The sequence below is a fragment of the Oncorhynchus mykiss genome, chromosome 16, assembly GCF_013265735.2.
Source record: "Oncorhynchus mykiss isolate Arlee chromosome 16, USDA_OmykA_1.1, whole genome shotgun sequence".
NCBI lineage: Eukaryota > Metazoa > Chordata > Actinopteri > Salmoniformes > Salmonidae > Oncorhynchus > Oncorhynchus mykiss.
Window position 1 is genome coordinate 77,519,251 of NC_048580.1, and position 12,768 is coordinate 77,532,018.

General features: G+C 43.2%; 1 protein-coding gene across 3 annotated transcripts in view; it reads right to left on the reverse strand.

Annotated features, from left to right (window-relative positions):
• The window catches only part of ikbkg (inhibitor of nuclear factor kappa B kinase regulatory subunit gamma), an 88,799-nt gene that overhangs the window by 25,391 nt on the left and 50,640 nt on the right, over positions 1-12,768 (reverse strand). For all 3 annotated transcript variants that reach the window (XM_036947839.1, XM_036947837.1, XM_036947838.1), the window contains exon 11: positions 11,720-11,854. In XM_036947839.1, the coding sequence (XP_036803734.1) occupies positions 11,720-11,854 (135 nt within the window). The remainder of the gene's footprint in view (positions 1-11,719; positions 11,855-12,768) is intronic.

Genomic DNA, 12,768 nt, shown 5'->3' on the forward strand with positions numbered 1-12,768 from the left:
TGTAATGCCAGGGTAGAGAATACAGGTTGTAATGCCAGGGTAATGGGTAGAGAATAGAGGTTGTAATGCCAGGGTAATGGATAGAGAATAGAGGTTGTAATGCCAGGGTAGAGAATAGAGGTTGTAATGCCAGGGTAATGGATCGAGAATAGAGGTTGTAATGCCAGGGTAGAGAATAGAGGTTGTAATGCCAGGGTAGAGAATAGAGGTTGTAATGCCAGGGTAGAGAATAGAGGTTGTAATGCCAGGGTAGAGGATAGAGGTTGTAATGCCAGGGTAGAGAATAGAGGTTGTAATGCCAGGGTAGTGGGTAGAGAATAGAGGTTGTAATGCCAGGGTAGAGAATATAGGTTGTAATGCCAGGATAATGGATAGAGAGTAGAGGTTGTAATGCCAGGGTAATGGGGAGAGGTTGTAATTCCAGGGTAATGGGGAGAGAATAGAGGTTGTAATGCCAGGGTAATGGGTAGAGAGTAGAGGTTGTAATGCCAGGGTAGAGAATATAGGTTGTAATGCCAGGGTAATGGGTAGAGAGTAGAGGTTGTAATGCCAGGGTAGAGAATAGAGGTTGTAATGCCAGGGTAATGGATATAGGTTGTAATGCCAGGGTAATGGATAGAGAATAGAGGTTGTAATGCCAGGGTAGAGAATAGAGGTTGTAATGCCAGGTAGAGAATAGAGGTTGTAATGCCAGGGTAATGTGTAGAGAATAGAGATTGTAATGCCAGGGTAATGGGTAGAGAATAGAGGTTGTAATGCCAGGGTAGAGAATAGAGGTTGTAAAGCCAGGGTAGAGAATAGAGATTGTAAAGCCAGGGTAGAGAATAGAGGTTGTAATGCCAGGGTAATGGATAGAGAATAGAGGTTGTAATGCCAGGGTAATGGATAGAGAATAGAGGTTGTAATGCCAGGGTAATGGATAGAGAATAGAGGTTGTAATGCCAGGGTAATGGATAGAGAATAGAGGTTGTAATGCCAGGGTAATGGGTAGAGAATAGAGGTTGTAATGCCAAGGTAATAGGTAGAGAATAGAGGTTGTAATGCCAGGGTAATGGATAGAGAATAGAGGTTGTAATGCCAGGGTAATGGGTAGAGAATAGAGGTTGTAATGCCAGGGTAATGGGTAGAGAATAGAGGTTGTAATGCCAGGTAGAGAATAGAGGTTGTAATGCCAGGGTAATGGATAGAGGTTGTAATGCCAGGGTAATGGATAGAGAATAGAGGTTGTAATGCCAGGGTAGAGAATAGAGGTTGTAATGCCAGGGTAATGTGTAGAGAATAGAGGTTGTAATGCCAGGGTAGAGAATAGAAGTTGTAATGCCAGGGTAATGGATAGAGAATAGAGGTTGTAATGCCAGGGTAATGGATAGAGAATAGAGGTTGTAATGCCAGGGTAATGGATAGAGAATAGAGATTGTAATGCCAGGGTAATGGATAGAGAATAGAGGTTGTAATGCCAGGGTAATGGGTAGAGAATAGAGGTTGTAATGCCAGGGTAATGGGTAGAGAAGAGGTTGTAATGCCAGGGTAATGGATAGAGAATAGAGGTTGTAATGCCAGGGTAGAGAATATAAGTTGTAATGCCAGGGTAATGGGTAGAGGTTGTAATGCCAGGGTAGAGAATAGAGGTTGTAATGCCAGGGTAGAGAATATAGGTTGTAATGCCAGGGTAATGGGTAGAGAATAGAGTTTGTAATGCCAGGGTAATGGGTAGAGAATAGAGGTTGTAATGCCAGGGTAGAGAATAGAAGTTGTAATGCCAGGGTAATGGGTAGAGGTTGTAATGCCAGGGTAGAGAATAGAGGTTGTAATGCCAGGGTAGAGAATATAGGTTGTAATGCCAGGGTAATGGGTAGAGAATAGAGGTTGTAATGCCAGGGTAATGGGTAGAGAATAGAGGTTGTAATGCCAGGGTAGAGAATAGAGGTTGTAATGCCAGGATAATGGATAGAGAATAGAGGTTGTAATGCCAGGGTAATGGGTAGAGAATAGAGGTTTTAATGCCAGGGTAATGGGTAGAGAATAGAGGTTGTAATGCCAGGGTAATGGGTAGAGAATAGAGGTTGTAATGCCAGGTAATGGATAGAGAATAGAGGTTGTAATGCCAGGGTAGAGAATACAGGTTGTAATGCCAGGGTAATGGGTAGAGGATAGAGGTTGTAATGCCAGGGTAATGGATAGAGAATAGAGGTTGTAATGCCAGGGTAGAGAATAGAGGTTGTAAAGCCAGGGTAGAGAATAGAGGTTGTAATGCCAGGGTAGAGAATAGAGGTGCCAGGGTAATGTGTAGAGAATAGAGGTTGTAATGCCAGGGTAGAGAATAGAAGTTGTAATGCCAGGGTAATGGATAGAGAATAGAGGTTGTAATGCCAGGGTAGAGAATAGAGGTTGTAATGCCAGGGTAATGGGTAGAGGATAGAGGTTGTAATGCCAGGGTAGAGAATACAGGTTGTAATGCCAGGGTAATGGGTAGAGGATAGAGGTTGTAATGCCAGGGTAATGGATCGAGAATAGAGGTTGTAATGCCAGGGTAGAGAATAGAAGTTGTAATGCCAGGGTAATAGGTAGAGGTTGTAATGCCAGGGTAATGGGTAGAGAATAGAGGTTGTAATGCCAGGGTAGAGAATAGAGGTTGTAAAGCCAGGGTAGAGAATAGAGATTGTAATGCCAGGGTAGAGAATAGAGGTGCCAGGGTAATGTGTAGAGAATAGAGGTTGTAATGCCAGGGTAGAGAATAGAAGTTGTAATGCCAGGGTAATGGATAGAGAATAGAGGTTGTAATGCCAGGGTAATGGATAGAGAATAGAGGTTGTAATGCCAGGGTAATGGATAGAGAATAGAGGTTGTAATGCCAGGGTAATGGATAGAGAATAGAGGTTGTAATGCCAGGGTAATGGGTAGAGAATAGAGGTTGTAATGCCAGGGTAATGGGTAGAGAAGAGGTTGTAATGCCAGGGTAATGGATAGAGAATAGAGGTTGTAATGCCAGGGTAGAGAATATAAGTTGTAATGCCAGGGTAATGGGTAGAGGTTGTAATGCCAGGGTAGAGAATAGAGGTTGTAATGCCAGGGTAGAGAATATAGGTTGTAATGCCAGGGTAATGGGTAGAGAATAGAGGTTGTAATGCCAGGGTAATGGGTAGAGAATAGAGGTTGTAATGCCAGGGTAGAGAATAGAAGTTGTAATGCCAGGGTAATGGGTAGAGGTTGTAATGCCAGGGTAGAGAATAGAGGTTGTAATGCCAGGGTAGAGAATATAGGTTGTAATGCCAGGGTAATGGGTAGAGAATAGAGGTTGTAATGCCAGGGTAATGGGTAGAGAATAGAGGTTGTAATGCCAGGGTAGAGAATAGAGGTTGTAATGCCAGGATAATGGATAGAGAATAGAGGTTGTAATGCCAGGGTAATGGGTAGAGAATAGAGGTTGTAATGCCAGGTAATGGATAGAGAATAGAGGTTGTAATGCCAGGGTAGAGAATACAGGTTGTAATGCCAGGGTAATGGGTAGAGGATAGAGGTTGTAATGCCAGGGTAATGGATAGAGAATAGAGGTTGTAATGCCAGGGTAGAGAATAGAGGTTGTAATGCCAGGGTAATGGATCGAGAATAGAGGTTGTAATGCCAGGGTAGAGAATAGAAGTTGTAATGCCAGGGTAATAGGTAGAGGTTGTAATGCCAGGGTAGAGAATAGAGGTTGTAATGCCAGGGTAGAAAATACAGGTTGTAATGCCAGGGTAATGGGTAGAGAATAGAGGTTGTAATGCCAGGGTAATGGGTAGAGAATAGAGGTTGTAATGCCAGGGTAATGGGTAGAGAATAGAGGTTGTAATGCCAGGGTAATGGATAGAGAATAGAGGTTGTAATGCCAGGGTAGAGAATACAGGTTGTAATGCCAGGGTAATGGGTAGAGAATAGAGGTTGTAATGCCAGGGTAATGGATAGAGAATAGAGGTTGTAATGCCAGGGTAGAGAATAGAGGTTGTAATGCCAGGGTAATGGATCGAGAATAGAGGTTGTAATGCCAGGGTAGAGAATAGAGGTTGTAATGCCAGGGTAGAGAATAGAGGTTGTAATGCCAGGGTAGAGAATAGAGGTTGTAATGCCAGGGTAGAGGATAGAGGTTGTAATGCCAGGGTAGAGAATAGAGGTTGTAATGCCAGGGTAGTGGGTAGAGAATAGAGGTTGTAATGCCAGGGTAGAGAATATAGGTTGTAATGCCAGGATAATGGATAGAGAGTAGAGGTTGTAATGCCAGGGTAATGGGGAGAGGTTGTAATTCCAGGGTAATGGGGAGAGAATAGAGGTTGTAATGCCAGGGTAATGGGTAGAGAGTAGAGGTTGTAATGCCAGGGTAGAGAATATAGGTTGTAATGCCAGGGTAATGGGTAGAGAGTAGAGGTTGTAATGCCAGGGTAGAGAATAGAGGTTGTAATGCCAGGGTAATGGATATAGGTTGTAATGCCAGGGTAATGGATAGAGAATAGAGGTTGTAATGCCAGGGTAGAGAATAGAGGTTGTAATGCCAGGTAGAGAATAGAGGTTGTAATGCCAGGGTAATGTGTAGAGAATAGAGATTGTAATGCCAGGGTAATGGGTAGAGAATAGAGGTTGTAATGCCAGGGTAGAGAATAGAGGTTGTAAAGCCAGGGTAGAGAATAGAGGTTGTAAAGCCAGGGTAGAGAATAGAGGTTGTAATGCCAGGGTAATGGATAGAGAATAGAGGTTGTAATGCCAGGGTAATGGATAGAGAATAGAGGTTGTAATGCCAGGGTAATGGATAGAGAATAGAGGTTGTAATGCCAGGGTAATGGATAGAGAATAGAGGTTGTAATGCCAGGGTAATGGGTAGAGAATAGAGGTTGTAATGCCAAGGTAATAGGTAGAGAATAGAGGTTGTAATGCCAGGGTAATGGATAGAGAATAGAGGTTGTAATGCCAGGGTAATGGGTAGAGAATAGAGGTTGTAATGCCAGGGTAATGGGTAGAGAATAGAGGTTGTAATGCCAGGGTAGAGAATAGAAGTTGTAATGCCAGGGTAATGGGTAGAGGTTGTAATGCCAGGGTAGAGAATATAGGTTGTAATGCCAGGGTAATGGGTAGAGAATAGAGGTTGTAATGCCAGGGTAGAGAATAGAGGTTGTAATGCCAGGGTAGAGAATAGAGGTGCCAGGGTAATGTGTAGAGAATAGAGGTTGTAATGCCAGGGTAGAGAATAGAAGTTGTAATGCCAGGGTAATGGATAGAGAATAGAGGTTGTAATGCCAGGGTAATGGATAGAGAATAGAGGTTGTAATGCCAGGGTAATGGATAGAGAATAGAGGTTGTAATGCCAGGGTAATGGATAGAGAATAGAGGTTGTAATGCCAGGGTAATGGGTAGAGAATAGAGGTTGTAATGCCAGGGTAATGGGTAGAGAAGAGGTTGTAATGCCAGGGTAATGGATAGAGAATAGAGGTTGTAATGCCAGGGTAGAGAATATAAGTTGTAATGCCAGGGTAATGGGTAGAGGTTGTAATGCCAGGGTAGAGAATAGAGGTTGTAATGCCAGGGTAGAGAATATAGGTTGTAATGCCAGGGTAATGGGTAGAGAATAGAGGTTGTAATGCCAGGGTAATGGGTAGAGAATAGAGGTTGTAATGCCAGGGTAGAGAATAGAAGTTGTAATGCCAGGGTAATGGATAGAGAATAGAGGTTGTAATGCCAGGGTAATGGATAGAGAATAGAGGTTGTAATGCCAGGGTAATGGATAGAGAATAGAGGTTGTAATGCCAGGGTAATGGATAGAGAATAGAGGTTGTAATGCCAGGGTAATGGGTAGAGAATAGAGGTTGTAATGCCAGGGTAATGGGTAGAGAAGAGGTTGTAATGCCAGGGTAATGGATAGAGAATAGAGGTTGTAATGCCAGGGTAGAGAATATAAGTTGTAATGCCAGGGTAATGGGTAGAGGTTGTAATGCCAGGGTAGAGAATAGAGGTTGTAATGCCAGGGTAGAGAATATAGGTTGTAATGCCAGGGTAATGGGTAGAGAATAGAGGTTGTAATGCCAGGGTAATGGGTAGAGAATAGAGGTTGTAATGCCAGGGTAGAGAATAGAAGTTGTAATGCCAGGGTAATGGGTAGAGGTTGTAATGCCAGGGTAGAGAATAGAGGTTGTAATGCCAGGGTAGAGAATATAGGTTGTAATGCCAGGGTAATGGGTAGAGAATAGAGGTTGTAATGCCAGGGTAATGGGTAGAGAATAGAGGTTGTAATGCCAGGGTAGAGAATAGAGGTTGTAATGCCAGGATAATGGATAGAGAATAGAGGTTGTAATGCCAGGGTAATGGGTAGAGAATAGAGGTTGTAATGCCAGGTAATGGATAGAGAATAGAGGTTGTAATGCCAGGGTAGAGAATACAGGTTGTAATGCCAGGGTAATGGGTAGAGGATAGAGGTTGTAATGCCAGGGTAATGGATAGAGAATAGAGGTTGTAATGCCAGGGTAGAGAATAGAGGTTGTAATGCCAGGGTAATGGATCGAGAATAGAGGTTGTAATGCCAGGGTAGAGAATAGAAGTTGTAATGCCAGGGTAATAGGTAGAGGTTGTAATGCCAGGGTAGAGAATAGAGGTTGTAATGCCAGGGTAGAAAATACAGGTTGTAATGCCAGGGTAATGGGTAGAGAATAGAGGTTGTAATGCCAGGGTAATGGGTAGAGAATAGAGGTTGTAATGCCAGGGTAATGGGTAGAGAATAGAGGTTGTAATGCCAGGGTAATGGATAGAGAATAGAGGTTGTAATGCCAGGGTAGAGAATACAGGTTGTAATGCCAGGGTAATGGGTAGAGAATAGAGGTTGTAATGCCAGGGTAATGGATAGAGAATAGAGGTTGTAATGCCAGGGTAGAGAATAGAGGTTGTAATGCCAGGGTAATGGATCGAGAATAGAGGTTGTAATGCCAGGGTAGAGAATAGAGGTTGTAATGCCAGGGTAGAGAATAGAGGTTGTAATGCCAGGGTAGAGAATAGAGGTTGTAATGCCAGGGTAGAGGATAGAGGTTGTAATGCCAGGGTAGAGAATAGAGGTTGTAATGCCAGGGTAGTGGGTAGAGAATAGAGGTTGTAATGCCAGGGTAGAGAATATAGGTTGTAATGCCAGGATAATGGATAGAGAGTAGAGGTTGTAATGCCAGGGTAATGGGGAGAGGTTGTAATTCCAGGGTAATGGGGAGAGAATAGAGGTTGTAATGCCAGGGTAATGGGTAGAGAGTAGAGGTTGTAATGCCAGGGTAGAGAATATAGGTTGTAATGCCAGGGTAATGGGTAGAGAGTAGAGGTTGTAATGCCAGGGTAGAGAATAGAGGTTGTAATGCCAGGGTAATGGATATAGGTTGTAATGCCAGGGTAATGGATAGAGAATAGAGGTTGTAATGCCAGGGTAGAGAATAGAGGTTGTAATGCCAGGTAGAGAATAGAGGTTGTAATGCCAGGGTAATGTGTAGAGAATAGAGATTGTAATGCCAGGGTAATGGGTAGAGAATAGAGGTTGTAATGCCAGGGTAGAGAATAGAGGTTGTAAAGCCAGGGTAGAGAATAGAGGTTGTAAAGCCAGGGTAGAGAATAGAGGTTGTAATGCCAGGGTAATGGATAGAGAATAGAGGTTGTAATGCCAGGGTAATGGATAGAGAATACAGGTTGTAATGCCAGGGTAATGGATAGAGAATAGAGGTTGTAATGCCAGGGTAATGGATAGAGAATAGAGGTTGTAATGCCAGGGTAATGGGTAGAGAATAGAGGTTGTAATGCCAAGGTAATAGGTAGAGAATAGAGGTTGTAATGCCAGGGTAATGGATAGAGAATAGAGGTTGTAATGCCAGGGTAATGGGTAGAGAATAGAGGTTGTAATGCCAGGGTAATGGGTAGAGAATAGAGGTTGTAATGCCAGGGTAGAGAATAGAAGTTGTAATGCCAGGGTAATGGGTAGAGGTTGTAATGCCAGGGTAGAGAATATAGGTTGTAATGCCAGGGTAATGGGTAGAGAATAGAGGTTGTAATGCCAGGGTAGAGAATAGAGGTTGTAATGCCAGGGTAGAGAATAGAGGTGCCAGGGTAATGTGTAGAGAATAGAGGTTGTAATGCCAGGGTAGAGAATAGAAGTTGTAATGCCAGGGTAATGGATAGAGAATAGAGGTTGTAATGCCAGGGTAATGGATAGAGAATAGAGGTTGTAATGCCAGGGTAATGGATAGAGAATAGAGGTTGTAATGCCAGGGTAATGGATAGAGAATAGAGGTTGTAATGCCAGGGTAATGGGTAGAGAATAGAGGTTGTAATGCCAGGGTAATGGGTAGAGAAGAGGTTGTAATGCCAGGGTAATGGATAGAGAATAGAGGTTGTAATGCCAGGGTAGAGAATATAAGTTGTAATGCCAGGGTAATGGGTAGAGGTTGTAATGCCAGGGTAGAGAATAGAGGTTGTAATGCCAGGGTAGAGAATATAGGTTGTAATGCCAGGGTAATGGGTAGAGAATAGAGGTTGTAATGCCAGGGTAATGGGTAGAGAATAGAGGTTGTAATGCCAGGGTAGAGAATAGAAGTTGTAATGCCAGGGTAATGGGTAGAGGTTGTAATGCCAGGGTAGAGAATAGAGGTTGTAATGCCAGGGTAGAGAATATAGGTTGTAATGCCAGGGTAATGGGTAGAGAATAGAGGTTGTAATGCCAGGGTAATGGGTAGAGAATAGAGGTTGTAATGCCAGGGTAGAGAATAGAGGTTGTAATGCCAGGATAATGGATAGAGAATAGAGGTTGTAATGCCAGGGTAATGGGTAGAGGATAGAGGTTGTAATGCCAGGGTAGAGAATACAGGTTGTAATGCCAGGGTAATGGGTAGAGGATAGAGGTTGTAATGCCAGGGTAATGGATAGAGAATAGAGGTTGTAATGCCAGGGTAGAGAATAGAGGTTGTAATGCCAGGGTAATGGATCGAGAATAGAGGTTGTAATGCCAGGGTAGAGAATAGAAGTTGTAATGCCAGGGTAATAGGTAGAGGTTGTAATGCCAGGGTAGAGAATAGAGGTTGTAATGCCAGGGTAGAAAATACAGGTTGTAATGCCAGGGTAATGGGTAGAGAATAGAGGTTGTAATGCCAGGGTAATGGGTAGAGAATAGAGGTTGTAATGCCAGGGTAATGGGTAGAGAATAGAGGTTGTAATGCCAGGGTAATGGATAGAGAATAGAGGTTGTAATGCCAGGGTAGAGAATACAGGTTGTAATGCCAGGGTAATGGGTAGAGAATAGAGGTTGTAATGCCAGGGTAATGGATAGAGAATAGAGGTTGTAATGCCAGGGTAGAGAATAGAGGTTGTAATGCCAGGGTAATGGATCGAGAATAGAGGTTGTAATGCCAGGGTAGAGAATAGAGGTTGTAATGCCAGGGTAGAGAATAGAGGTTGTAATGCCAGGGTAGAGAATAGAGGTTGTAATGCCAGGGTAGAGGATAGAGGTTGTAATGCCAGGGTAGAGAATAGAGGTTGTAATGCCAGGGTAGTGGGTAGAGAATAGAGGTTGTAATGCCAGGGTAGAGAATATAGGTTGTAATGCCAGGATAATGGATAGAGAGTAGAGGTTGTAATGCCAGGGTAATGGGGAGTGGTTGTAATTCCAGGGTAATGGGGAGAGAATAGAGGTTGTAATGCCAGGGTAATGGGTAGAGAGTAGAGGTTGTAATGCCAGGGTAGAGAATATAGGTTGTAATGCCAGGGTAATGGGTAGAGAGTAGAGGTTGTAATGCCAGGGTAGAGAATAGAGGTTGTAATGCCAGGGTAATGGATATAGGTTGTAATGCCAGGGTAATGGATAGAGAATAGAGGTTGTAATGCCAGGGTAGAGAATAGAGGTTGTAATGCCAGGGTAATGTGTAGAGAATAGAGATTGTAATGCCAGGGTAATGGGTAGAGAATAGAGGTTGTAATGCCAGGGTAGAGAATAGAGGTTGTAAAGCCAGGGTAGAGAATAGAGGTTGTAAAGCCAGGGTAGAGAATAGAGGTTGTAATGCCAGGGTAATGGATAGAGAATAGAGGTTGTAATGCCAGGGTAATGGATAGAGAATAGAGGTTGTAATGCCAGGGTAATGGATAGAGAATAGAGGTTGTAATGCCAGGGTAATGGATAGAGAATAGAGGTTGTAATGCCAGGGTAATGGGTAGAGAATAGAGGTTGTAATGCCAAGGTAATAGGTAGAGAATAGAGGTTGTAATGCCAGGGTAATGGATAGAGAATAGAGGTTGTAATGCCAGGGTAATGGGTAGAGAATAGAGGTTGTAATGCCAGGGTAATGGGTAGAGAATAGAGGTTGTAATGCCAGGGTAGAGAATAGAAGTTGTAATGCCAGGGTAATGGGTAGAGGTTGTAATGCCAGGGTAGAGAATATAGGTTGTAATGCCAGGGTAATGGGTAGAGAATAGAGGTTGTAATGCCAGGGTAATGGGTAGAGAATAGAGGTTGTAATGCCAGGTAGAGAATAGAGGTTGTAATGCCAGGGTAATGGATAGAGGTTGTAATGCCAGGGTAATGGATAGAGAATATAGGTTGTAATGCCAGGGTAGAGAATAGAGGTTGTAATGCCAGGGTAATGTGTAGAGAATAGAGGTTGTAATGCCAGGGTAGAGAATAGAAGTTGTAATGCCAGGGTAATGGATAGAGAATAGAGGTTGTAATGCCAGGGTAATGGATAGAGAATAGAGGTTGTAATGCCAGGGTAATGGATAGAGAATAGAGGTTGTAATGCCAGGGTAATGGATAGAGAATAGAGGTTGTAATGCCAGGGTAATGGGTAGAGAATAGAGGTTGTAATGCCAGGGTAATGGGTAGAGAAGAGGTTGTAATGCCAGGGTAATGGATAGAGAATAGAGGTTGTAATGCCAGGGTAGAGAATATAAGTTGTAATGCCAGGGTAATGGGTAGAGGTTGTAATGCCAGGGTAGAGAATAGAGGTTGTAATGCCAGGGTAGAGAATATAGGTTGTAATGCCAGGGTAATGGGTAGAGAATAGAGTTTGTAATGCCAGGGTAGAGAATAGAAGTTGTAATGCCAGGGTAATGGGTAGAGGTTGTAATGCCAGGGTAGAGAATAGAGGTTGTAATGCCAGGGTAGAGAATATAGGTTGTAATGCCAGGGTAATGGGTAGAGAATAGAGGTTGTAATGCCAGGGTAATGGGTAGAGAATAGAGGTTGTAATGCCAGGGTAGAGAATAGAGGTTGTAATGCCAGGATAATGGATAGAGAGTAGAGGTTGTAATGCCAGGGTAATGGGGAGAGGTTGTAATTCCAGGGTAATGGGGAGAGAATAGAGGTTGTAATGCCAGGGTAATGGGTAGAGAATAGAGGTTGTAATGCCAGGGTAATGGAGAGAGAATAGAGGTTGTAATGTACCTGGGTAGTGAGAACAGTGGTGGGTGTGTGTACCTGGGCAGTTTTAACAGGGGTGAGTGTGTGTACCTGGGCACTGTGAACAGGGGTGAGTGTGTGTACCTGGGCAGTCAGAACAGGGGTGAGAACAGGGGTGAGTGTGTGTACCTGGGCAGTCAGAACAGGGGCAAGTGTGTGTACCTGGGCAGTGAGAACAGGGGTGAGTGTGTGTACCTGGGCAGTGAGAACAGGGGTGAGTGTGTGTACCTGGGCAGTGAGAACAGGGGTGAGTGTGTGTACCTGGACAGTGTGAACAGGGGTGAGTGTGTGTACCTGGGCAGTCAGAACAGGAACGGTCTCTAGAGATCCTCTCTGTTGCTCCACCTCTTCCTTCAGCTTGTCAATCAGATCCTGTTTCAGAGCCAAAGCTCTCTCTGCCTCCTCCAGACGAACAACCATGTCTCCTCCCTACACACACATGGTGTTATTAGTGACTGTTGTATCTTCCTCTGCCACACACACACACACACACACACACACACACCCTCTGCCACACACTAGAGGTCGACCGATTATTGGAGGGCAAAAAATATATTTAAAAAATCGTCCGAATTGTATTTATTTGTAATAATGACAATTACAACAATACTGAACTCTTATTTTAACTTAATATAATACATCAATAAAATCAATTTAGCCTCAAGTAAAAATAATGCAAAAACAAAGTGTTGGAGAAGAAAGTAAAAGTGCAATATGTGCCATGTCAGAAAGCTAACGTTTCAGTTCCTTGCTCAGAACATGAGAACATATGAAAGCTGGTGGTTCCTTTTAACATGAGTCTTCAATATTCCCAGGTAAGAAGTTTTAGGTTGTAGTTATTATAGGAATTATAGGACTATTTCCCTCTATACCATTTGTATTTCATTAACCTTTGACTATTGGATGTACTTATAGGCACTTTAGTATTGCTCGCAACGAGCCAGGCGGCCCAAACTGTTGCATATACCCTGACTCTGCGTGCAATGAACGGAAGAGAAGTGACACAATTTCCCTGGTTAATATTGCCTGCTAACCTGGATTTATTTTAGCTAAATATGCAGGTTTAAAAAAATAAATCGATTTTAAGAAAGGCGTTGATGTTCATGGTTGGGTACAGTCGTGCAACGATTGTGCTTTTGTTAAATCATTCCCCGTTTGGCGAAGTTGGCTGTCTTTGTTAGGAAGAAATAGTCTTCACACAGTTCACAACGAGCCCGGTGGCCCAAACTGCTGCATATACTCCGACTCTGTTGCACAGAACGCAAGAGAAGTGACAATTTCCATAGTTAAAAGAAAATCATGTTAGCAGGCAATATTAACTAAATATGCAGGTTTAAAAATAT